Source organism: Podarcis gaigeae, assembly GCF_964106915.1.
Source record: "Podarcis gaigeae genome assembly, chromosome: 1".
Classification (NCBI taxonomy): domain Eukaryota; kingdom Metazoa; phylum Chordata; class Lepidosauria; order Squamata; family Lacertidae; genus Podarcis; species Podarcis gaigeae.
The window spans coordinates 102,488,553-102,514,941 of record NC_139678.1 but is presented as its reverse complement, the minus strand read 5'-3'; the positions used below and the strand labels follow the sequence as shown (position 1 = coordinate 102,514,941).

Here is a 26,389-nt window from a genome sequence, read left to right as displayed (position 1 = left end):
CAGCAACCTTCTGCACATGCACTCCATGATCCAGCCCGTCATGCGCCTCGAGAAGCTTCTATGTGTTGCTGGATGGAGGTGCAAGTGTACATGCTCAACCTTGGGATATGATATGCAAACTGTTCTCCGCATTGTGAAATAAATACGTATGCAAGGTGCCCATGTTTTGATATGTATTTTTATTTCCCTGCAGTTTTCACTTATCAAGAACAAGTAACAGGGAAAGTTGTCTGAACTAGTGCATAAACAAACATTCTGAAACACCACTACACGTATCTAATTTACAAGAACCGTATAAAAAAAGTCACTAAAACACTACACTACGAAGGTGTCCAACGCTTACAGTCAGACTTTTTCCAACCCGTTACTTGCCTTGTAGCCACAGGAAAACTCTCCAAAATTGAAAGACAATCTGCCACAACCCTCCCCCCTCCCCCATCACCTGGGATGGCTCGATATCTAGACATCCAATAATTATTGCAATGATATATAATGCAATACATACCTGGTAAAATATCATTTATGTGGTGTGTTACAGTTAAAAGCCGGTTAAATTATGCAGACTTCAGATAAAATATAATCAGTTGAAAATTTTCTTCATATCTGCACAGTTTAATATGTGCTAGATGCATAATTTTTTACTAGTCAGGTTTTCTGTGTAATTATTTTTTATAAACTGGTATTATAAATAGAAATATACATTCAAAATATATGGAAAAGTGGGTTACTACATTAAATTTGCATGTATCGATCCATCCCTTTCCCCTGCACAGTAATAGAAAATACTATTTTGCCTTGAACTTCATATTTGACAGTGAAATGCCACTAAAGTATTTACCAAAAAGTCCATCTAAAATTGTGAAACAAAATGAACCAAGTGAAAACTTTACATTTTCTTTAGAAAAAAATTACAAGAATTTTTCCTAGCTATGAATCTTTTAACTTTTTTTTAGACACAAAGTTGGATTTATTTTTACAAGATACAAAATGTAAACATGGCAAAATAAATAGTTAAAACAAGTGATGCAGGATCCCATTTCATGCTCATGATCCCATTAAAGAATTATTTTTAAATCCATTCAGTTGCAAATTCAAGTGCAAAAGCATGATGATGAATATCTACTATTCAAGTAACAGAAATAATATTGATGATACAAATAAACTATTTTACAAGGTAGTGATTTTCCCAATTTTACAAAATGTACATTATATATCGACTTAATATACGATATGATAGTCCATTTAGGTCCATTTTAATTCCCTGTGATCCACAGGGTGTTGTTTTGCATTCAGCTGGAATATAAATGACTACACCATTAGCACAGGTTGAGCCACTGCTTTGAGGTTATGTCACCTCCATTGCTACTGTCGTCTCTGCTATTCCATTCAACCCCAATCGTTCTGGTTCATGGTTCTCTCTGAAAATGTGTTTATAAAAGGAAAATAGTTAATTTCTCAATATTTGGCAAATTAATTATCTTAAGTGTTTTTTCCACATTTGTTGTGGATAAATAATAAACATAAACACAAATTAAATTAACTGAAAATCTTACTGTTTATTTTCCAGATTTTTAAAATGAAAAACTTACCTATTGGATGTTATTTAAAAGTTCATCAAAGTTCTATTTAGTTGAAATGAATCTTATCACATGAAAACTCACAGTACAATTCTATCCAGGTTTACTCAGAAGTCACAGAAATAGGACTTATCAGAGATAAATGGACATAAGATCGCAGCCTCAATATTTTCACCAAGCAGTCTAAGTTTCTCCCACAGTAACATTTCAAAAAAAGTTTTCTTCTGATTATAGGTGATTATTTAACTGAAAATCAGGATTGTGGGTACATTCAGTTCCAGGAGCATACAATGTGAAACTGAAAACAGAATTCAGCTTACAGAAAACTACTGAAGGGGAAAATAAAAGGCACGAATGGTAATGTGTGGATTTTCAGATTTTTCCTGAAACTTCAGAAGGTGGAGTGTTGACTGAATAAACTTTACAGTCACTGGGGGTGGAGCTTCATAGCTCCCTTCACCTCCCCGTGACCATCAAAACCAGAACAAATTAGCTCAGAATATAATTAAAATTATACTTTTGTAGGATGTGATCTGGGATCAATTCAATTTTATGTTAAAAATAAAAAGCAGAGATGGTCACATTAAAATCCTGGTCTGAATCATTGTCTGTCTGTCTGTCTCTTTCTCTGTTTATATATACTCACCTTGCTATGCTGCTGATGGCGCTACTAGGAGTCACCTTTGGCACTCTGTCCATACTGGCAGCAACTGTGGCAAGTTTTAAGGCAGTTGGCGATGGTGCTGAAGTCCTTGTATTGATATGTACATTGACTGGAGAAACAACACTGACATTATTGAGGTGCACTGCGTTGGTGAGACAAGAATTGTTCATGGGAAGCGTTTGAGGGCTGTTTGTGCACAATGCTGGGATTAAGTGGTTTGTGGTGGTGTGGCCAACTGTCCTTACAAGTTGTACAGTTGAGATCCCTGGGCTAGATGACAGAGCCATGTTGGTGGAGTACAGAGTTTTTGACGTTGCTGTTCAAAACAAACACACAAACACACATATACAGTAAGATTTCCAGGAATAAACAATAACACGTTCAAGAAAATCGAGGTCATTGTGAAGCTAATCTAGAACTAAACACCAGAACTCTTTTGCTTAACCCTCCAAAGCCTGTAAAAATTTAAAATGGTAAAGGAGGTTTAAGCTGAGGATAAGATCTGCCAAACTGCTTTGAAAGGGCTTGCACAGTTGAGTGCAGATAGTAAGAAGAATCAAAGCACTAGTGGGCACACATAGGCAGCAACTCACTTCTCTAACGTGTGGCTGAAAGAAAACACACAGTGAAAGTATGACCTTGCCCATTTGATAAAACAAATTTGCTCTCAATGAACAAATTCTCATTTATTTCCTAGGTTTGTTTCCAAACCATCATTTGATTTCACTAAAAATAAGCATCAAGCAGTTTGTTGCAAATCTTACTTGATTGAAGAACAAAAAAGAAATCCATACCTGTGGGCTGAACAACACCATTTATATTGTGGCTGGCACTCTGTTCCTTTGTCACCTCACTGCGACTGGGAGCAGGTGCACTCACCACTGCAGATGCAGCAAAATGGGCGCTGGCCGAGTCAAGCGTTTTTGACATACAGTCAGAGGTGCTTGAGCCCTAGGGAATTTGCACAAAACAATTATTGTTAATTATGGACTAATAAGGAGATGCTGGTGCATTAGCTCAGTGTGCGTCTCATAACAGGCAGGGAAAGTCAAAATATGATTCCAACTCAGTGTTATTACCTTTCAAAATCATACCCCAGAGTCAAGAGACCATAAATCTTTGCCTTTCACCCTATACCTCTATTAGCTCAAAATTCTGTAGATCCGTTCTGAAACTATAAAGAGTTCCCTTGGATGTCAACACCTCCACACCCCAAACAGTAGCAGTTCCTGCTACATCAGATACTGCTTGCCAAGAGCTACAGAAGACATTAGGTGGTGTGGTGGTTGTGGCTTCAATGATAATGTGCAGTGTTCTGCATGAGATTATTCTTAAGAATTCACAATTCCAAATAATTTTCAGCAAAAGTGTAATAATTTCCATACAAAAAATATGGGTGGGCTTACTTATTTTGAGTGTATGTGAGTCACTTATTATTTAAAATAAAAATGTTCTTAAAAACTCATTCACAGGAACAAAAAAATATGAGGGGTGAAATCAACTAAGCATTTCTTAGTCCAATTTTTACTGATTTCAAATGATCCTGTTTGCTGCATCACATTTTAAAATAATCTGTTTCCTTTAAGTAGGTATTTCTGCTACCTAGACCTACAAGCAGAACAACAGTAAAGCTGACCCATACTTTTGATATAGACAGCCATCATGACATTGGCAGAACTTTTTTTTGTTTTTGTTGTCTACGTATGTGACTGTCCAGTTCAAACAATACATTTGTCTGTGTGTATATGTGCATGTATACCTAGAGCAGGGATAACCAATTAGGTGCCCTCCAGAAGTTGTTGGATTCCAGTTCCCATCAGCCCCGGCCCCATGAAAGATTCCAACAGCATCTGAAGGGCACTACTTTGGCTATCCCTGACCTAGAGGAAGGTCAGTTCAGGGATGACCATATGGACAAAAAGTGCAGCGTAAACCAGTTTTAAAGGAAGCAGCTCAATTCCTTTTGGGGGTGGGTAGTTTTATTCTCTCTCTATCTCTCTCTGAGCAGGGATAACTGCTGTTAGAATCATGTTTATAATAGAAGAAAAACATTTTCCAGAACAGAATATTACCTGTGCTTTTGGATGCGTCTGTTGGGAGGAATGCTGAGACTGCTGTTTCTGCTGAAGTTGAGCAAGTTGCTGTCTTTGCATTTGAACTAACTGCTGTTGATGTGTTTGAAATTGTTCTTCTGTAATACCCCCTGTTACTGCAGAAAAGGAGGAGATTATGCTTAAATTTCCTCAAATAATCTGGAAGAACACAATTCTCATAGCAAACTTTAAAGAATATGAAAACAGGAGAAAAAGCAACAGATTTATACAAATCAGTTAAGCAATGTACAGAAGCTTCAGTAAATGCTTTTAATCTTGTGCTGTTTACTGGTTTCTGTTTCGTCTGATGACTACCTGCTGGATCACAACATTGAACAGTGATTTATAGTATCTAAATATAGGTGCTATGGAAGAATTCCTTGTCTAATGAAAACCCTTTGAAAATGTGTTATGATTTGAGGTAAGTTACTTAATATTTAAAATGCCACCAGAAAGGAACTCCTTTCACAGGTACTGCAAATAATTTCTCAAGTGGTCATCAATTAACAGGTTCTGTAATATTCCAAGAATCAATGAATTTCCTGAGCAAATGTTGCCTTTTCCTTGGAATGTTGAGAATGACTTGTCTCTGTGTTTGGAAAACTCGAAATATCTTGCTAGAAGTGACTTACTAATGAAGCGAGTCACTAGCATAGTTGCTCAATGAAGGCTAGCAAAATGATGGGTAGGGCTGTTTCAGGTCAACAGATTCCCATGACAAAAGGGAAAACTTGATGCATCCCATCCCGTACACTAAAAGGCAGTTACTACACAGGTATTACTTCTTTGTAGATGAAAATAGCGTACTGTTTATCATCATTTAATATTTACGAAAGTGACTAAAATATACTAGTGTTACAAAGAATGAATGCACATGCTTTCCTAGTTGCAATTTATGATGATAACACGAAAAGCATGCCTTCCAATGTTTTATGGTGGCTTGTGGTCGTCTCATTATTCAAATTCATTGCAACCTAGTGTGAGTAATTCATGGTTCAATTAGTGGCCAAGTTGAAGCTGAAGTAACAACAAAGTTTATAAAGCATTCATGAAATTTTATACAACACCCCAAAATATTTTGTGCTATGGGTGCAAGCAAATGGGAAAAGCATCCATCGGTAGTATAGGAAAGGCAGCAATTTGGGAGGCTGCAGATTAATTGCTGAAAATTGCCTCCATCTCTATTCCGCTAATGCATGTCTTGCATTAGTGGGTATATACCCACCCACTGGATCCCACCCTATGTATTATTTTAGATAAATGTTATTCCAGAAGTCACCATAGTTTTCTTGAAAGCTAGTACAACTCACAAATTAATGAAGAAAAGGAAAAGTCAATGAAGCAAAAACAAAATTTCCAAATTTCAAACTTGTCGAGCAACTCAGCTTTTGCCTTTGCTGCATTCTCTTGCTGTGCAGCCCCTTTCTACTGCAACAGACCAAGACTAACATAAATCCCCAAGGAGTTGAGGAGAGGGGAAAACAGGCTTTCGGATATTAAATGCCTCCTATATACTCAAGTGGTTATGTCCTAGGTTAAATGATGCTAGCAAATGGATGTGCAAAAAGCAGACGTTGTAGGGAGTTTTTCAATTATTTCAGCCCAATTATGGTTTTGACTTGTACTTGGGAATGGAATGCTACTTGAGCTCTTCAGTGTAAGCTTTAAGTGTTTGGCATCAGAACCTTAGTCTTATGGTTGAATAAAAGATTTAACATGCCTAAGCATTTCATGTGCCTCTGCATACAGCTGAATAAAAGGTATCGTGTGCCTAAGCACCAGAACCAAAACGCTTAACATAGCTTTTCACCCCCAGCTTCACTGAAATAGATTCTTTTGCCCATATTTATTTTGGAAACATTCTATTAAGGGAACAATAGATTACTGTTGCTTTTTTACTGAACAGTAATGCAGTTAAACCACATCCGGCTTCCATGCATGTGCTCTCAACCTTTAAAAGGATTTTTGACGCGAACTCAAATCTGATATACAAATAACTGGTGAAGCGCAGTTGTGATCATGAGTTTTGCCAATCCCACTCCTGCAGGCTTTCAAATCCCACTGGCAGGAGCCCACTGGGGATACTTAAGTAAGCTATCACTCTTTTAGTCTCAGTACCCAGCCTATAATATGGGGATAGTAATTCTGGACTACATTAAGGCCTGCAGGGATTATTGCAAGAGTTAGATAACTAATAATTATAGAAATCAATATTCTTATGCCAAGAGTACTTTCTCTTGCTGATGTAAAACTTGTTTTTGAAAGTGCTAATCATTTTGTAGTGCAATGACTATTTTGCTCTCAAAGGGTACAGATATGATTTGTCTACTATGCACAATCACTTTAATTTGACAATTGACTTGTTAAGGACAGTACTGCTACAGTTGGTTCCATTTTCAGCAAATATTAGTGGAGAGGTTAACAGGAATATGCGGTCGGAGTTCTACAAAAAACCCAAAAAGCTAAGATACTAAGGTGTGTGTCTTCATCACTCCATTATACATACAGGAATCAGTTCTGAGATCAGTTGCTGCTGGCATGTTAAACAAGCACACAATTTTTGCATATACCACTTACAGAAGGTATTGAGAAGAGATAGGAAATAACTGTTAAGAATCAAGATACTTAAGGTATTACCCAATTACTGGGATAAAGTGCCTATTGCTGCTGCCTCAGGGTGAGCCAGGGCAATATGTATAACATGCGTTCCTGGAAAAGCTTTTAGGACTCCCCCTTCTCCACTTTAACTAAAGCTACTTAAGACCTATGAGTAGCAAGCCGTCAGGAAGTTCATTATATCAGTTTCTGAAGACTGCCCAAGACAACTTAGTTTTCTCTTAAATTTCTTTCTTTCCTATTTTGATTTGTTGCATGAACATTTGCAATGTCATGGTAAAATCACACAGTGGTAAGCCACTGCATACTAACAGCTTTCTAGCCAGTATTTATGGCCACAGAGTGATCTACCATATTTATCGCTCTATAAGACGCACCCGACCATAAGACGCACCTAGTTTTAGAGGAGAACAAGAAAAAAAAATCTCCCTCTCTGCGCAGCGCTCCTTCAGCGAAGCGGGAGGAGAAGCGGAGCCCCTTCCATTTCTCCTCCCGCTTCACTGAAGGGGCACTGCACAGAGAGGGAAAGCTGCGCAGGGCCTCTCCAGCGAAGCGAAGCCAGGAGAGCAAGAGGGATCGGTGCGCACTGACCCCTCTCTCTCTCCAGGCTTCAGCGAAAGCAACGCAAAGCCTCCAGAACGCAGTGGGAGCACTCCGGAGGCTTCGCATTGCTTTCGCTGAAGCCATGGAGCCTGCATTCGCTCCATAAGACGCACACACATTTCCCCTTAATTTTTGGAGGGGGAACAAGTGTGTCTTATAGAGCGAACAATACAGTAATAATGGCCTTGACCACCATTAAAAAGCTAATGTTGCTCAATGGGGGTGTGCATAAATTGTACAGCATTGTGCACATACTGTTATCAATACTAACAAGCAAGGGCAACTCCTAAGTCCCACACAAAGAATAAAGAATTATGCCGAACACTTCTTTAAAATCCAGCAATGCAAAGTTTGGTCCATGGGAAATGTAGCGTATGAAGGTCAATTCACTTATTATCATTAGGGTGTGTGTGTTACAAGGTGGCTTTCGTGTTGCATTAAGGATCAATGTGCTACTTGTACTGTAACTGCTGTAAATAGTGAATCAGTTTTCACGATGCAAAAGTAAAATAATGGACTTTATAAATTTCTTCTAATTTCTTCTGTTGTGTAGCCTGACCTTTTTTATACGTGTCACCAAAGCTCACTCACGACTAAGTGTGCAGCCTTAGTGCTAGAAGTATAATCAAGTCATATGTTAGTCCTCTGTTTAAATCCATTAGACCAAATATTAGTAAATGATATATGTAGGTGGGGAGTGTAATCTCAGGGACAAGATGGCCGAACTATGTAAGACTTGCAGCGTCCAGGACAGCATTCATTGCCCTGCATGGCTCTTTACACATCCACTGTATGTAACGCACACACACTGTGATTCTATTTTATTGCAATGACATCTCTCTCTTCCCACCCCCAATACATATACTATTTTCTCTCCTAGAATCCTCACCCAGGTCCCAGGTGATAAATATGCATTTAAAGTTCAACATTGCAAATCTCTGCCTACCTGATATGCCATTCTTGCTGGTGTTCAATAAAGCTACAGATGGCGCAGAAATTCTTTTATTATTCACAGCCTGCCCTGGTTTCCTTGAGGTACATTCTTCGCTATCACTGTCCTGTATGTTTAGTAGCCGTGGTTGGAAACACTGCAGTCGACACGATCTGATATTGCTTAGTATTTCAGAAAGAGAAAGTCTATTTTCACAATGTTTATTGGAAGCATTGGTCCGTGAAAAATTAGAAGAAAAGTCTACATTTTGGGAAGAGCTTGAGCAACTGTTTAGCATATCTGGGTCAATCTGTTTCAGGACAGGATCATGTTCTGTGGATATCCGGTCCATCAACACCCTGTTTTAAAAGAAGAAGAAAATAAAATATTAATATACATTTGAGTTTTGCTTCCATGAAAAGGGAAGAAAACAGTATGTTGTTTTACCAACAAAATTAGCAATTCTCTTACCTTCCACCCCTGCCAACTCGTCTTCTTGCAAATCCTATACATCTTCTTGGAACAGTAAGTGTTGTAAGGCAATGCCTATACCTTAGCTTATCCAATTTTGCCAGTTCTGAATTCTCATGAGAATAATTAGTTTGGTCCAAATGAGCCTGCAGAAGACAAGACAAGAATAATTTTGCTTTCATTCTTGGGAAAGGGAAAATGAAACTTGAATAGAACTATTTACGTAAAGGTCCTGACATTATTTTGGCTGCAAAAAGTGGAACACTTTCATAAAACAATTTTCTCATTTTAATTATTGCTCTCTATTGCTTTTAATGCTTTTATACTGCTATACACTACCCTGATGAGGGGATGGTATATAAATACTTTTACAAATATGAATAGAATAAACAAACATCATACAATGTATGTGAAAGGGTGAGACAATTGCTAAGAAGACACAAACATTAGGTGTACAAGTAACAGGATTACCGTATTTTTCGCCCCATAGGACACACCGCCCCATAGGACGCACCTAGTTTTTTTTTGGGGGGGGGGGAATAAAGAAAAAAAATTATTTCCCCCCCAGGCACGGGGCTGGCGCGGGGAAGCCTGAGCTTCCCCCGACCCCAGCCCCCAGAACAGCCTGCTATCCGCAAGCCTAGGGAGCCACGCCGGTCTTCCCAGGCTTGCGGAGAGGTGCACGAAGCCCGGGCGCGCTCTTCAGCACGCCCCAGGCTTCGGAATGCAGGCAGCTCTGCGCAACCCTCGGGAGCCTGGCGCGGCTTCACGCCGGGCTCCCTAGGGTTGCGCAGAGCTTCCTGAAGCCTGGAGAGCGAGAGGGGTCGGTGCGCACCGACTCCTCTCGCTCTCCAGGCTTCAGCGAAAGCCTGTATTCGCCCCATAGGACACACACACATTTCCCCTTCATTTTTGGAGGGGGAAAAGTGTGTCCTATAGGGCGAAAAATACGGTAGATTTGCAGGGTTCAAGCTACTGTGTAAGATATTTTGATGGAATGTAGTCCCATATACTTAAACAAGTGCATTCTTGACACTATTAGTTTTTTTATTCCCTTCACTGTAATCTCATATGCCCCAACCTCCTTCCCCTGCAGTTTAAGTGTTTGTGTATGTGTGTGTGTGTGTGTGTGTGTGTGTGTATACTCCCTCTCTCTCATGTCCTATCTCTCTCTCTCTCTCTTTCTCCACACACACACGGAGAGAGAGAGAGAGAGAGAGAGAGAGAGAGAGAGATAGGACATGAAATCCCAAAACTGAAAAATCAAAACAGAAAAAGCATAAAAGAGTAAAACCAACAACAGAATAACAGTATTCCAAAGGATCAAATAAGTATTTAGTCCGCCAAGCCTGGGGAAATAAAAAGGCCTCCACCAAGCACCAAAGACTGTAACAAAGGCATTGAGTGAACCTCGTTGGGAAAGGCATTCCACAACTGGAGTGTCACCACTGAAAGGGCCCTCTAGTTAGTAGCCACCAGCCTCACCTCTTTTGGCAGCCCTACCCTTTCAAGCATACTGAAATAGTTCAAGTGAAGCTAGCAGTTCCGTGTGTGCCCCAATTTCCTCAAGGTATATCCCTTCCTGTACATTTGACAGCCTTGACTCGATACACTGTAGCTGGCATAATCTGATATTGCTTAGTATTTTAGGAAGATCAAGTCTGTTTTTAAACACCCAAGGTGGACGAGAGAGGAAAAAGAGGAAGGCTGAAGTATGTTCCTTTTGACCAAATATCTGTCTTCTGCATTAATCAATTAGATAGGTCTTAACAGCAGCAAGAATCCTTACAGCATAATACTGGCATCCTGCCCTCCTTCTGAATGCACTTGCTCCATCAGGATCATTTTCTTCTTCTGGCTCAGACACCGGTGAGGGTACCTAGGGGGCCAAAGCAGTTTGATTTAAAAAGCCGAAATTATGCCAACTTATTATAACTGACAAGTACTACGTTTGCTCAGTTTTAGCAGTTCATTTATTGGAAACTTAATAAAATAAAATAAATTCCCATCAGCCAGCATCTAAGGAACGGTGAAGCAAGTTTTGTGAACTTGAGGGTTTGTATAATTGTTTTTCTCCATTAGTCCCCCATATCCCACAAAGACTATGTTTAAGAACTGTTCTTGAGAGCCTGGGAGATGCGAGCTGCCCAAACACAAAAAGGGCACCAGGCTCATCTAAGCCCTTTGTAGAAGCCTAAACAGCCCTTTGGATCCCAGTCCCTGTGGCATGACATTCCAACAGAAACCTATGGTGAAAGGGCAACATTTTTTAAATAAAAAATAAAAAATAAAGTGACAATTATTTCTATTTTACACAACTTTTTCCTTTTCTCTCTGTCACTATAACTTAGTTGACATGTATTACCTGTGGAAATTCATCTTCATCTGAACTGTGGAAGTCATACTGTTTGATATCACTTTTACTGATCACAGGCAAAGGCTCAGTAGTGGGTTGCTGAGGATTTATTACACTCTCAGTTTTAGGCTTCTTTGGATACTTCTTCTTTTGACGGACAACATCAGACACTTCCTCTTTTAGAGATGAGTGGTGAGCATGCTGTTGTATACAATAAATTTTGGACAACCCCCCGTTTGTTAATAATTATTCTTATTTCATTGAACAGTCTATATCCACCACCACCCTTCTAATCTCACTATGGTTCAGCTTTGCTCATGAACAGGTTGCCTAAAGAATAAAGTTTATATAACTCTGAACAAGTATTTCTTTTACAAAATTTAATATTCAACAACTTGCACATATAATGTTCAGTATCCTTTACTGTGTTCTGCATTAACTTTTAAAAGTACTCAGTAAATTTCTAAAAAGCTGGTGTCTTGCACACTTTTTCCTGCTCAAAGTTTGTTACTTTGTGGCAGCAGAGAACAAGGCAAGTATGAACCAAACTGAACAGTGATAGGTGCCTACAATGTAATAACCACTAGATGTCATCAAAGTTAAATACAAGAGAGAAATGTTTTAATGAAATATGTTCTTTTTGATTTAAAATATTTGAAAATGTTTCATTCTTTTCTAAAAAGAACCATCTAAATATATGTACTGCAAATAAGCCAATTCTAAAAGCTCAGCGGGCATGAGTCTCTATGAAATAATTGCAACTGTTACCATTAGAATGATTCGAAGACAGTGCTGGAAGATTATTTCTCTACTAATATGAAGCAAATTTTTTAAAAAATGTGTCTGGATAAATTAGCTAAAGTTAACTGCCAAAAAACTTTAATCTGCAGTTATCTCTTGTAAGAGGACTAAAGGAAGAAGCAATTTTTATGTTCTTGACCTCTGTAACCTGAAAGCATTCTAAAATGCAGAAATGCCTCCACCTAATGGCTTCATATACAACTAGAAATATAGCCCTTTCTAATTAGTTGCATAAACCAAGAAGCACAACAAATCTTCTCAGCTCCTGTGCTATTGATTTTTGAACTGCTAAAATGAAAAAAAGATATACAGCTCGCTGCGTACATCAGGTATTGCTATCTGTACATACAGCTTAAGATAGATTTTTATTTCTGCTTTCTTCTGACAACATTATAGAAAATAATTATTACTACATATACATCACACTTTCCACATTACAAAGAGGACAATGTATCCAGGGAAATAATGGTGATGCAAGTCATTTACCTTAGCTTTACATTCTTGAACCTTGTGATGATTTCCATTATGAAGAGCTGCTGGAGTGGTGTTCATCTCTTTTTCAGTTGTATTAAGTTTGACTTCGTTAAGTATTTCACCTCCATAATCACCCAAATGGTATCTTAACAAAAAAGAAAAATAATTATTGCTAATCATTAATGAACTACTTTAAATATGTGAAGTGCTTTAAAATATTTTGTCTTTATTTATTGTCACAGGAACCCTGCAAGGCATGTCATCATTGCTTCCTATTTACAAACTCAGAACAGAGGATATGTTTGATATAGGACAGAACACTCCATGCGCCAAGTGAAACATTCCACCAAACATACTATATTCACTAATCACAGCGCTTCAACTAAAACATTATTTTATGGAATTCAAGTGGAACCTGTTTAACAAGAATAGATGAAAAAATTACCTTTTCTCCACAACTTCCAATGTCAAATGTAACAGCTCTCGTTTTGTTTTCTCTCGTCTCTTAATCATCTCTAAAATTGTTATGGCTCTACTAAACTCCCTTCTTAATTTCAGCATTTTCTCATAAGAGGCTTCATCATTCTTTCGGTTCTGTTGGGGAGGAAATATTAATAGTAAAAAGCATGTATGGAAGATGTAGTTGTACTGAGTTTAAACAATTGCACTTTAAATTGAATCACTGACATTTAAGGTTGGGTCCAAATTATGTTCTGCTTCCACAACAGTCATCCAGAACAAGGTAAACTTCACCTCCCCAGTCAGAAACATCCACAGAGCCTATGTCTTGCCTGAATTGAGTCCATGACTTTAGGCACTTAGTTCAAGACTTCTACTGCCTTACCCAAGTTAGATGAAAAGGAGGTAAGCCGAATGTCAGCCATGCCCTGGTGACATCTCAGCCCAAATTTCCAAATGGTTTTCCCCAGCAATGTCATATAGAAGTTAAATAGCACAGGGAATGATACAGACAGTGATAGTCCATAATATAATTGCCATGGCACAGAACAGTTCCCAGCATCACCTTCTGGAAGGAATCCGCCAAGTAGGAACAGAAAAACCAGAGCACAGTGGTTCTCAATATCTAGCTCAGCCAGTGAATCTCAAAAGACACTAGTCCATGTCCCTGAACGCTCCAAGAAAATTAGCATGGTCACACTTCTCCATCCTTCTTCCAGCAAATGTCATCCCATAGGGTGATTAAGGCAGTTTCAGTTCCAAGCTGGAACTGGTCTGAAGCCAAATTGAGATGACTCTTAAATAGTATCATCTAAAACTGAAAAGCTACTGTTTGCTCAAGCCACTTCCTTAAAAAGGAAACATCTACAACTGGCCTATAGAATATTTATCTATTTCCAAAATGCAAAAACAAACAACAGAAATCAAAATAAACAAAGTTACTTCTTTTAACATAATCATCAGTCTAATAACCAAGGCATCTGAAATCCAAGAAAATGAGACTGAATCATACTAAAGAATGGACTGCAGAAAGAGTCAAGAGAAGGCAAGCTAAAGTCTTGAACCAAAAATTGGAAATTAGGATCCACTTTGAAGGCACACTGAATTCATGGTAGCTATAGTACTCCAAAAATTAGAATGAGAATGTGGTTAGTCCCATGATCTTTATTTTATTAATATTCTAGCTAATATTACTTAAAAACTTCCTTACTATCACCTTGATTATGAGTTGGTTAACAGATTTTAGCAGACAATGCAACATTTTCACCTTTTGTCCTTAATAAAATGAAGAGTTTCTGACATTTCACCTTTGGAAAATAGCAGTTTGGAAAACGGCAGAACTGAGAGAGTTACCTTTCTTGTCTGCATTTTCTCTGTTCTCCTCCGAAAAGCCACGTATGGATCATTGTTGGTGGAGCCATCTCTTTTTTCTTGCTTGATTTGGGGGATGAGGGAAGGCCCTCTGCAGTTCTTACGTTTTCTTACCCAGTAGTCATAGACAGCCTTAATAAGGTAATCATCCTCATTTAGCAGCAACTTAGCTTCCTGAAGTGTTACAAGCTGGAAAAGATATAAAAACATTGTTGTGTAACACAATGAATTATTTTAAAAGTTGTTCTTAAAATTTTCCAGGATGAAAATTTTGAAGAGGAAATGTAACACACAGTCCTCTACAACGTATTAGATATTAGAACTTTGGTTTCTTCATACAATTAGTACTGCAAGGTGTGAAGAGAGCAAAGTGGTATGACTTTACAACTTCAAAAAAAAAGAAAGACCAGTTGCACAAAAATTAGACATCACACATTTTATGACAAAATACTTCGTTAATACTACTAATTATTCATCGGTGTCTGAAATGCAGCGTCTTTATCATTTACTTCCTCTGTAGCAGCAGTCAGTTATTTTGGCTGCAGGTGCACATTATATTTCCATACTGTCAATACAGCAATAGAAACTAGGAGGTTCCTTCAGGTGATTTGGGTTGATCGAAGTCAGAATATTTTGTACCTCAATAAGCATATCTTGCTAAACGATAAAGGGCTAAAATGATGTCTACACTTGTGTCAAAATAAATCTATAATTTCTCTTCTTCTCGCCATTTCCATAATCTGGACCTTGGCAAACCTACCAATTTCTCTGAAGAATGGAGTTGTTCCAGGGAATACAGATCCGGACCACCCCTGAGCTACACTGGAATTGTCTGAGTTCTGCCTACACTCCTTGAGGGAATGGTCTCTCCATTCCAAGCAACAAAACAAATAAGCTAATGAGTTCTATTAGGTATTTAAAAAGATCTACTTATTTTATTCACTCAGCCCTTAGGAGTACCCAATGAAAACAAGTTTTTATTCAACTAAAGGAGAAAAAGCAAACTGGAAAATGTCTGTTCATCTTTACATAGATAAAAATTATTGAACTTCAGTGCTGTGGAATCCAGGCTGCTAAGCCTTTTTCCTTGCCACATAATGACTATAAGGATAGGAATAATTAGATTTTGGTGGGATTGAGGTATAAAACTAAAGAACTAGGGTAAAAGGGATATTTTATCATAAAGAAGAATGAGAACAGCTCACAGCCACAGGAAAAAAGAGTTTTCAGAAAGCCTTCTCTCGTAGTCAAAATGAGGATATCAACACCCAGCGGCCCTATTCTAACTAAAAGTAGTCACACTTCTCTCCCATTAAAATTAATGGGGCTTAAGTTAGCTGTAACTACTTTGCCTCACAGACTTTAATGGGACTTGAGTGCAACTAACATTTGCTGGATTGAGACAAGTAGTTTAGAAAAACATGATGATGCTTCAGACCACATTACCCTGCAATTCTGAGTCTTTAAAAAAAGCTACCCTATAGGTCCCAAAATACTGATTTCTGATGCACTGTGATGTACTATAGACATTCCTAAATGCTCCTAAGAGCTGCACATTGTAATCCCAGGTGTTTCCAGAAATACGTATGTTTGATAAAATAAGAGTTTGACATTCTGGGACTACTTTTTCCTCCTCTGAAAACACTCCAACACAGTGATTCCCAATTGGGAGTCCATGGACCCTTGCAGGTTCGCGTAACTCACTCAAGGGGTCCTTAGCACTATTCACATAACAAAAATTACCAAATAATTTCCTCCCCAAAAGTAGAGGATCCATGGCTTGGCTTTTGAAAAAAATGGGGTCCATAAGGTAAAGGTAAAGGGACCCCTGACCATTAGGTCCAGTCGTGACCGACTCTGGGGTTGCGGCGCTCATCTCGCTTTATTGGTCGAGGGAGCCGGCGTACAGCTTCCGGGTCATGTGGCCAGCATGACTAAGCCGCTTCTGGCGAATGGAGCAGTGCATGGAAATGCCGTTTACCTTCCCGCCGGAGTGATACCTATTTATCTACTTGCACTTGGACGTGCTTTCGAACTGCTAGGTTGGCAGGAGCAGGGACCAAGCAATAAGAACTCACCCCATCGCAGGGATTCAAACCGCCAACCTTCTGATCGGCAAGTCCTAGGCTCTGTCGTTTAACCCACAGCTCCACCCGCGTCCCCATGGGGTCCATAGTACTTAGCTAATTAGGAACCACTGCTTTTTAAGATATTGGCTGTGTTCACAAATAATGCTAAACCATGGCTTGCCCACTCCACCCTTCCCTCTATTCCTCCTGTTTAGTGGGATGAGGCCTTCTGTGGAGATTAGTTTCATTTTCAATGAATGTTGGCTTGTTGTGTCATATGAACCAGGAATTAAGTCTCATGGTTTGCAGTTTACCTTATGTTAAAAATTGCTGAAGTTAACTGTAAGTTTGTTTGTAAAGCTGTTGCATACGCAGGCACAGATTGCGCTCTTAAAGCTGCAACACTTTAAAAGTAACTTTTTATGGGGTGGCAGGTTGAACTGGTTCTTAAATTCTGTCAAGGTTCATTGGCTTCAGGCACATCTGATAACAATGCTAATTATAACAATATCAAGGATTTTATAAAAATATTTTATTTCACTTTTTGAGATTTTGAGAATAGTAACTGGATACCCAGATATCAACTAAACAGAACAACCTCTCCATTATACTTATATGCCTGAAAATGTAAAGCTACTTTTGACACAAGTTACACATTTGTTCTATATATTTGAGCTCAAGACATTTGAGCTCTATTGTTCTTTGTTTGCACAAACAACTATTTCTTTGAAATGAAAACTGATCACTTAATGAAGTTAACTACTTTGTTGGAATACCTTGCTTTTCAGCCAGTAATGATTTAATAGCACCTACACAGAAACTATTACTACCAGCTACTTTTCCTATATGAAACGTACCATATTTTTCTGTGTATATGAAGCCCCAATTTTGGGGGACTCCAAATTACCCCTCAGCACTACCCATGTATAAGACGAGCCTAAACCTAATTTTTTGGTTAAAAAGCCTAGTCTTATACACGGAAAAATACGGTATTTCATGGGCAACTTTCCAGTTCCACATGTTCAAATGCTTATTCTGGGATCCTGCACATGCTCTGCTGGATTAGGTTTAATGCCATCCAGTGCCTGAGAATGGAAGACTGAACTTTTCGCAGTTTGAAAGAATACACAAGTGTCAAAATGAACCAATATTCAGCACAAATCTATAAGTTATCCCATGCTGTTTCACAGCCTTATTTTCTTCACACAAAAAATCAATGATCAATTAACTATCATTATTTGGACAGTACCTGAAGTTTAAACTAGTTGCTATCTTATTTACACTTTAGAAGATGACAGTATATGATTTCTATGGTCAAGTCCCCCCCTTCCAGAAGAAATGTGATCTTAGCATCAATTATGACAGAGTCTGCTCTATAATGAGAGGCCCTATGAAGTACTATTTAACCAGCCAATTGAAGTACAGTAGAACCTTGGTTTGTTCCGGAAGTCTGTTTGACTTCCAAAACGTTCGAAAACCAAGGTGGGGCTTCCCATTGACTGCAGGCACCCCGGAAACAATAGCCAACAGCCGCATTGGACGTGCAGCTTCTAAAAAATGTTCGAAAACCGGAACACTTAATTCCGGGTTTACGGCATTCGGGAGCTGAAATGTTCGAGTACCAAGGTGTTAGAGAACCAAGGTCCCACTTCACATGACACAACAAAGAAAATTTCCCAGTTCCATTTTATGAATAAAATGGCTTCAAAAATCTCTGGTTTTTGATGGCTCTAACCACACCATTTGTCTAAACTGTTAAGGTTCATATGACAGAATAGCAGTTAGTGCTTCAAGAAGATGTAAAATATTTTTATTACACTCATTCACTAGGCATTTCTAAAACTATTGTTGGAACCACAGAAGAATACGCAAATATAGAATGATTCCTCAAAGTATAGATAAAACTTTAATTCAACTTTGAATATGGTTTTGTGAGGTTCAGGTGACCCTCATGCCACCTATATTATAGCTCTGCCGTGCTTCTTGAATTTGTTGGAACAGAGCACTGAGCAAAATTTTGCATCAGCACTGTACAACATATTGCCCTGTGAATAACAACAGTCCCCTCTCTTTTCTTTCATCAGTTGGTAAAGATATTTTCATTTCGGCAGGCCTTTGCCTTGCTTTGTACTTGATGTTTTGTTTAAAAGTTATGTTTTAACCTTGCACAATACCTGCCTCTATTGTATTTTTAAAATATTTTAACTGAATGATTGTTTATGATACCATGATTTAAATTTTTGTAAATCACAAGGTGGAAGTGAAATTTCTAAATAGAGAAATATCAGTAAGAAAAAATTGGAAAGCTTAAAATGAATACTTTTTTGACAATATAATGAAACTAAGGATTTATAGTCTATTGTGTAAATTGACGTGTCATGTTTTTCTTTAAATTGGAGAAAAGCTTTTAGCTTGACAAAAGGCATGCTGTGGTCCTTTCTACAGCAGCATTAGTAAATCCTAGCTAAAGTAATTTTCTGCTCACCTCCTGGATTTTGTACCTAGGTATGACTCAAGCAATGCACAAACCATGTAACTACTGTCCATAAGGACCCTTCATGCAACATTAAATGAGAGGTACAGACGGCCTTATCCCCCCACAGCTGAGATGGGCGTTCAATACAACCTCCCAACAAGGAAGAGGAACTGGTAACAGATAAAGGAAAACTCCATAGACTAGTAAAGCTTAAGGCTTTCATAATGAGATATAATAAATATATAATTTTATTTATATGCCACCCATCTGACTGGGTTGCCCCAGCCACAAAAAAATAGTAAAAATAAATAAAGACATTCACATTAAGGAACTCTTATCAAAATTCAACTTTATTAGTGAAATCTTAGATGAATAGTGCTTTGGAAACCGTAATACCTGATTAGAACTAGCTTTCTCAAGCCTGTCTATCATAATTTCAAACTGCAGTGGTTTGATTTCCATCTTCCGATTGAGCCTATTTAATAATGTCTCATCTTCTGAGTCCATATCATAATCAGGTTGCTCATTGTCCAGATTGAAAGCTGAAATAAAAAAGGGACAGAAACATAATTTAAAATACCATGTGAAATGGACATATGCATACTAACAACAATTAGATGGAAATGAATAAAATGTCAACTAGTTCAACAGCTGCTCTCAAAAGGCAGGACTTGTTTATTGGAAAACTTTCTCTTCCACCATAGACAATACAGAAGATCAGGATCAGTACACCATAAAAAGAGAGCATCTGTGCTGCTGAAAGATACCCATAGAAAATATGGCTTCAGCTGACTCAAAGTAGTGACCTACTGTGCACAATACAAAGAAAGGCAAAATAATTTGGGAGCTACTAAACTAACAAGACTTAAAGAATAACATAGAACAGAGCACAACTTGGAAAAACTTTCCCCTAATGTAAGATGACAGCTTTCCTATCCTACCACATAATATGTGTTAAGACACCCTATCTTAATGACATTAATACCCTTTAATGTTTTAAAGGATAGCTGGACACTTTTTCCAAATATCTCAAATTACAATGACAAAAAAGGAGGGAGCCCTTATGAAATCTACAATCCCTATCCTTGGATGCCTTCAATTTTAATCAAATTAGGATCCCAAAAAACCTTCTAAAGCAGTAATGAAAGGGCTTTCACAATCAGCCACCCTTATCATTCAAATACTGACATTTACTCGTTTGGAAGGTTTTCATAACATCAACAACAGCTGGATGATATAAATAAATCTCACTTTCTTATTCCATGATTATTTGTTAAAGGAGGTTAGATTATCACCTATTGACTTCATCCTTCTACTGCAGAAGACTGAATAAGGGAATAATCAAGATTATTCCAATTCTATGAAGTTAAACTTCATATTTATTTTTCTTTCTCTAGTAGTAACTGTTTTCATCTACAGTTCGCATTATGCTAACCTCTCACACTAGGCAAAAACTTAACTTGTCCATAAGAGTTCAAGATCATGAAACAAACAAGAAGCTCATCCACAATCTAAGACAGAAATAAAAATTCAGAATTGCACAAAACAATCGTTATAAATGGGGGTGTGGCACCTTTTCCCTTCCAGATATTCTTGAAGTACAACTCCCATCAGCCCCAGCAAGCATGGTCAATGACCAAAGCTTCCCCACATCTGTTATAAAGGGATCCTGATGCACATTTCAAGCACCAGCTCTTCCTTGGTGAAATAATTTTTATTTCTGGGCACAAATATTTTTAAAGCGCCATATTCAATAAAAAGTGAGATTTGAAACATGCATTGAAATCCTTAAAAAAAACATACTTTGTCTAGAAAAGCTTGATATAATAAATAGATGCCTACGAACCTAATTACCTTCCATAATCAGCACCAAACAACAGCACCACTCCCCCAAGAAATTCACAGAAAGGGCATAATGAAAACTGTCATTCTGTTCATCCCCTGCATATGTCAGTAAGAGATGCCATGGTAAAGCCTATACTGAATGGATTGTTCTAATCCCAAACACAATACCTGGCAAATAACTGGATCCATATAACCCTTTGTTCCCACTAAGGGTGAAATACTGGATTCTAGGCTCCCAAATGCGTGGCCAGCAAGCTGAAGCTAAAAGATCTGGAGAAATGTCAGAGCCAAGGTGCCACATTAAAAATGCCCTATTCTTGGTCCACACCTGCCTCACATCATTGAAGACCCCAAAGCAGGATCTCTATGAATGACTTGGAAACATGCTATTGTGTATTTGTTTGGATAAAGCCATAATTCTGAACTACAGAAAATGGTTTTGCACTTTCTAGTATATTTTACTATTTCTGTCCTCATCAATAATAAGAAGCCGAACTGTTTCTGTCAATGTGAATTATATGCAAGATAATCTAGAATCTCATCCACAAAACTAATGGCTAGTTCCCAAGAGGCCTTCCTACTTTTCTCACAGATTGAGGAAATTACATTACTTCTTCAACTTGAAAGTACTAGTGGACATCTTTTGTCAGCAGCCACTCTAGCTTTGACATTTAATGCAAAATGAAAAAAAAGTAACAGTGAACTTACGTTGGATATGAATGAACTGTTTTGGCTGTTTAAACTCTCCTTTGTATAGACGATTGTAATAGTTGACATTACTTTCTGCTTCGGGAACTGGAATAACCATGTTCTCTTTCTTTTCTCTGAAGACTTGCTGTGCTGAGATAGCTCGTTGCAAATGATGTTCCTAAAAAGAAAGTAATAGTTTAGATGTCACTACTGCACTACAGGAAAAAAACTAGCACAATATCCTGCCTTATCATACTGAAAATAATAAAATTTGGAAAAAGCTTGATTTCAGAATATTTCAATAGGTCAGATAGACAATAATGCTTCTCCTTAAAATGAGAAAAATATTTTTACCAAACTGTTATATATATTCAAGGGAATGTCTCATTCATCCTTCTTCAATGAATCCACAGGTTACAATTAAAAACACAACAAAACTTTAGAGAAAGATTGCTCTCATTGCCTTGCCAAGTAAGAATACCCTGCAGGCAAGCAGGCAGGGAATCTTTATAGAAACTATTTTTCTTCTTCTTCTGTTAAACCACACATAAATACTATAAATATGTGTGGGCATGAGTACTAGTAAACATATTAGTGGGTTAATTACTTTTGTGCCTTTTTTTTTTTAACAAGGCAGCTGTAATGAGAAGATATCTGGCAAGGGAGGAGATTTTATGAAGCACTTTCCAGATGTGTGAAAGATGTAAAGGGCAAAAGCCCCTGCTCACTTTCCACAACACAACTGAAAACGATGAATGCAGACATAGATTGCAAGTTGATTAAATTAGAAAGCTTGTACCATGCAATGCCTCAAAAACAGGGTCAGCAAAGGAACTGCTGGATCCTAAACCAACCCATTTGTTAGAGAGGGGCCCTGGGATAGTGGCTCCATCCCATGAGAGAGCCTGGGGCAGAATTAGGATTACCCTGCCCATGAAGACTCCTAAACATCAAGATTAAGTTTTTTAAATCCACAATGAGGATCAGATCTTTCTCTTTTTTCAGTACACAAATATTTTAAAGCAAAAATGTACTGAATACATTAATTATGAATCCCCCTAACAGAATATGTGTTGCCTGCTTCATCACTTAAATTCTTATACTTCAAATAATAAACACATTTGCAAAAAGACAATCCTAAATTTGCCATAATTTCTTTTAAATCTTCATTAATCACCATGTACCACACACAGTGCTTGTGCTTCAGATAAGAAATTTCCAAGACAGGTATCAGTTTCTTATAGGAATGTTTAAGTGGACTCTTAGGTTAGTGTGAGACTACAGTCGTACCTCTTAATACGAACGGGATCCGTTCCGGATCCCCGCTCACATCCTGAAGTGAACGTAACCCGCATCCGCACGGGTCGCGATTTGCTGCTTCCGTGCATGACATCATTTTGACTGTTTGCGCATCCGCAAGCGGCGAAACCCGGAAGTAACATGTTCCGTTACTTCCAGGTCGCCGCGGAGCGCAACCTGAAAGTGCTCAACCTGAAGCATATTTAACCTGAGGTATGACTGTAGTGGTTGGAGGGAAAATGTAGCTCACACTGCTTGCAGAGTGGATCAATAATTAAAGCCATTCTATAAAAATGAGATTAAATAAATTCAAGGAAGAAAAAGCTTGTGTCATCCATTTACTGGCCATGTTCAGACCGTGGTAAGTGTGATGTGAAGGATCATAACCTCTGTCTGCATACACTTGCTCACCTCCCACTCAGCTAAGGAGGAATTCAAAAACTTTTGCTTTTAGTCAACCTTCACTTCCCAAACTGTTAAAACAAGGAATTGTTAATACAGCACTATGTTTAGTTTCAAGGGGCAAATTTCTGAAGCTGAAAGTTTAATGTTTGCATTTTAAGTTTAAAATGGCAGAATGAAACATAGCCACAATACGAAAGTGTAAGAAAGAAATGCTCTCCAGTTCTGAAAACCATTACTCCCCACTTAATGTGCATTTATTTATTGTATCGACATAGTAGATTTAGAGGCTGCCCTTCAGCACCAGGCCCCCAGGGTGGTGATATCTGAAGATCACACATTAATTACATGCTCTATCTATTCCTGAAAATAACATTCAATTTTAAATCAGTTTGTTCTATTATGCTCTGAATAAAACCCTTATGAATGATATCTCATCATACAAAAGCAACCTTTGCAAAACATGGATACTCAGAGGCTTACTGCATAATAGAACAAGCAGAACTTTCAACAAAATGTTTCAGAGTGGAGTGCTCCTCTTCACTTCTGTGGTCAGCTGTGCCCTCCTATGGGTACTCCATTCTATATACTGCACACTGTTAACTCTCTTATCAGTCAAATTTGTAATTTGTCATGAGAAACTCAATAGACAATTAAATGGGAAAGAGAGAAGCAAGGCTCTCCTGAACTCGTTTCAGTTTATTATTATTATTCAGCTTATTAATATTATAATGCTTTACAATTGGTGGCTAAGTTTACTTTCTTCTTCCTACCCTGGCCCTTTTTTCTTGTGTGTCATGTTTTGCAACTGCAGGCTTGCAGGCAGGGACTATCTTGTTTTAACTGATTTTACATAAGCCACTCTAGAAGATTTTTTTGGCCTGAAGGGTGGGATATAAATACTATAAATAAATAAGAAAGGAAGAAAGATGCACATGAATAAGAAATTACACACCATTTACAATGGCTCAAATTTACATGCAACTTATCTTGTGCCTATTAAGAGACTAATTTATAAAGTGTAATACGGTTAGAAATTGAGGAGCACATACTGCCCTTCTTAGATTCCACCTCAGAGGCAATCATAGAACCTGAGCCTGTGCCTCCCTCAAACCACCAGTCAGTAGCTCCTAAAGCAGGTTTGACACCTTTAAGGCAAAAGGCTCTACTAATCAGGGGTTGGCCTAGATGTACAGTACTACTTAAGGCTCAGCCAGGGTTTGCCAGTTGCCTGAATAACATTCAAGTTTGCCTTCCAGCGTTGGCTCAACTTGGAGCTATCCAGGGTGCTACCCATTTTGCTTCTTCACCTTTTGGCCTTGACTGCAGCTTGCCTGACTTTTTTTTAATAATCATGACCTATCCGCTGCTATGTCTCACCTTTCCTTAATGAAACCTGGCCTCTTCTTTTCTTTACTTACTGAACCTTAATGTGGAAGTGGTGGTACAGGACCTTGCCACAAGTGCCTAGAACACGCCTCCCCTTCAGGCTAGAACTCCATCTCCCCAGTTGGGACCACTGGGAATATATAGGAGGGAATAAAAAACCCAGAAAAGGTCTACTCTGTTTAAGTGTTAAACCACAAACATGGAATTTGTTATAAGCAAAATGCTAAATTATTTCCCCTGCCATGGGGAAAGGATCCTAATTTGCCTTTCCCATTCAAGTTAAGACTTGACCCTTGACCGTTAAAAGAGTGTGTGTGTGCACACCTATACCACTTAAAATAACAAATATTCCTAAGTAATTTACAATAAAATACAGTAACAATAAAAATGCAAATATCTTTCAATAGATTTATTAAAAATAAGATAAAAGCACAACTGTATATTACAAATAAAACTGAGCAGAGTACAAAACAAGACAAAAAAATGTAAGAGTCAGAATCTAGGAGAGCTTGAGTAAACCTAAAATTTAATAGGCTGTTTAGAAGTCATTATTCTCTCCACTTCATGAATTACCCAAGGGGAGGCATTCCAAAGGGTGAAGCTTTTGCTGGGAAGGCCCACTTTTACACTGCTTTCAAGTGACAACTCACTGGTCATGTAATGACCAGCAAGGTTTCCCCAAAAGATTTTCAACACTGGCTTGGTGTGTATTGGAGGAGACTGTCTGCAAGGTACCTTGGTCTCAAGTTGTTTTTTTTAAAAAAAATTATAAACCATAGTTTAATAAAAAATGAAAGTCATATATATCCTACAAAAGATCCATAAATACCACTTTGTTAAAAGAAAAGGCAAATTTCCAATACTAGATACCTGCTAAACATCTACTGACATTCCTGCTGTACTAAAGGCTCTATCCCTAGTAAAGGCCAACCAGATTCCAAGGGTGTGGGGAATCACAAGAAGTGCCCCATTACAGGATATCAGTGACTGAGGTGGAACACATGGGTGGAACACAAGTTTAGGGCTTTGAGAATTAATACAAGTAGAGCCGAATCAGTAGCAAATTGGTTTAGGACTTTAAATCCCAACAACAAAACCTGGCTTAGTACCTAATAGGCAGCCTGCACAATTTATTCAAAACTACTGTAATATGTGTAAAGCTGGGTGTCACACTAAGCAACCCAGCAACTGTATTTTACACTACAGTGGTACCTCGGGTTACATACGCTTCAGGTTACATACGCTTCAGGTTACAGACTCCGCTAACCCAGAAATAGTGCCTCAGGTTAAGAACTTTGCTTCAGGATGAGAACAGAAATCGCGTGGCAGCGGGAGGCCCCATTAGCTAAAGTGATGCTTCAGGTTAAGAACAGTTTCAGGTTAAGAACGAACCTCCAGAACGAATTAAGTTCTTAACCTGAGGTATCACTGTAGTTGCAACTTCTGAACCAAGTAGCCTCACATGTAGTACATTACAGTAGTCTAATGGACAGCCACAGTTGGCACCAACTGCAGTTGGTGTGCCAAGTGCTCCAAACACAGCAGTGTACCTAGCAGCACCTTTAATACATACACCTGCTTCTTCAGAGGGAATATAACCCTATAGAAAGTTAGTACACCACCCAATTGTCTGAGCTGGGAACTACCTAGGCATAGGGCCTCCATCTTGTCAGGATGTGGTCACAAGTTATTAGCACTCACACAGTCCATGAGTGCATCCAGGTACCAGCGTTCATTGTTCTAGGCGCATTCTGAGACAGGGAATTTCATTTATGAGAACAGTTTCTAAGCTTTGGGGGCAGT

At 38.3% G+C, this 26,389-nt stretch overlaps 1 protein-coding gene across 2 annotated transcripts in view; it reads right to left on the bottom strand.

The window, feature by feature from the left end:
• Positions 1-162: 162 nt before the first annotated feature.
• Positions 163-26,389, bottom strand: part of EPC2 (enhancer of polycomb homolog 2) — a gene marked incomplete at its 5' end in the record, with an annotated part of 48,289 nt that continues 22,062 nt past the window's right edge. Inside the window, 13 exons of one of the 2 annotated variants that reach the window (XM_083707304.1) lie at positions 163-1,418; positions 2,224-2,557; positions 3,036-3,192; positions 4,314-4,450; positions 8,500-8,843; positions 8,956-9,101; positions 10,745-10,834; positions 11,321-11,512; positions 12,599-12,731; positions 13,032-13,180; positions 14,399-14,605; positions 19,358-19,503; positions 21,515-21,674. In XM_083707304.1, the coding sequence (XP_083563430.1) occupies positions 1,346-1,418; positions 2,224-2,557; positions 3,036-3,192; positions 4,314-4,450; positions 8,500-8,843; positions 8,956-9,101; positions 10,745-10,834; positions 11,321-11,512; positions 12,599-12,731; positions 13,032-13,180; positions 14,399-14,605; positions 19,358-19,503; positions 21,515-21,674 (2,268 nt within the window). In that variant the 3' untranslated portion in view covers positions 163-1,345. The remainder of the gene's footprint in view (positions 1,419-2,223; positions 2,558-3,035; positions 3,193-4,313; positions 4,451-8,499; positions 8,844-8,955; positions 9,102-10,744; positions 10,835-11,320; positions 11,513-12,598; positions 12,732-13,031; positions 13,181-14,398; positions 14,606-19,357; positions 19,504-21,514; positions 21,675-26,389) is intronic. The other variant, XM_083707305.1, reaches the window with a different exon arrangement.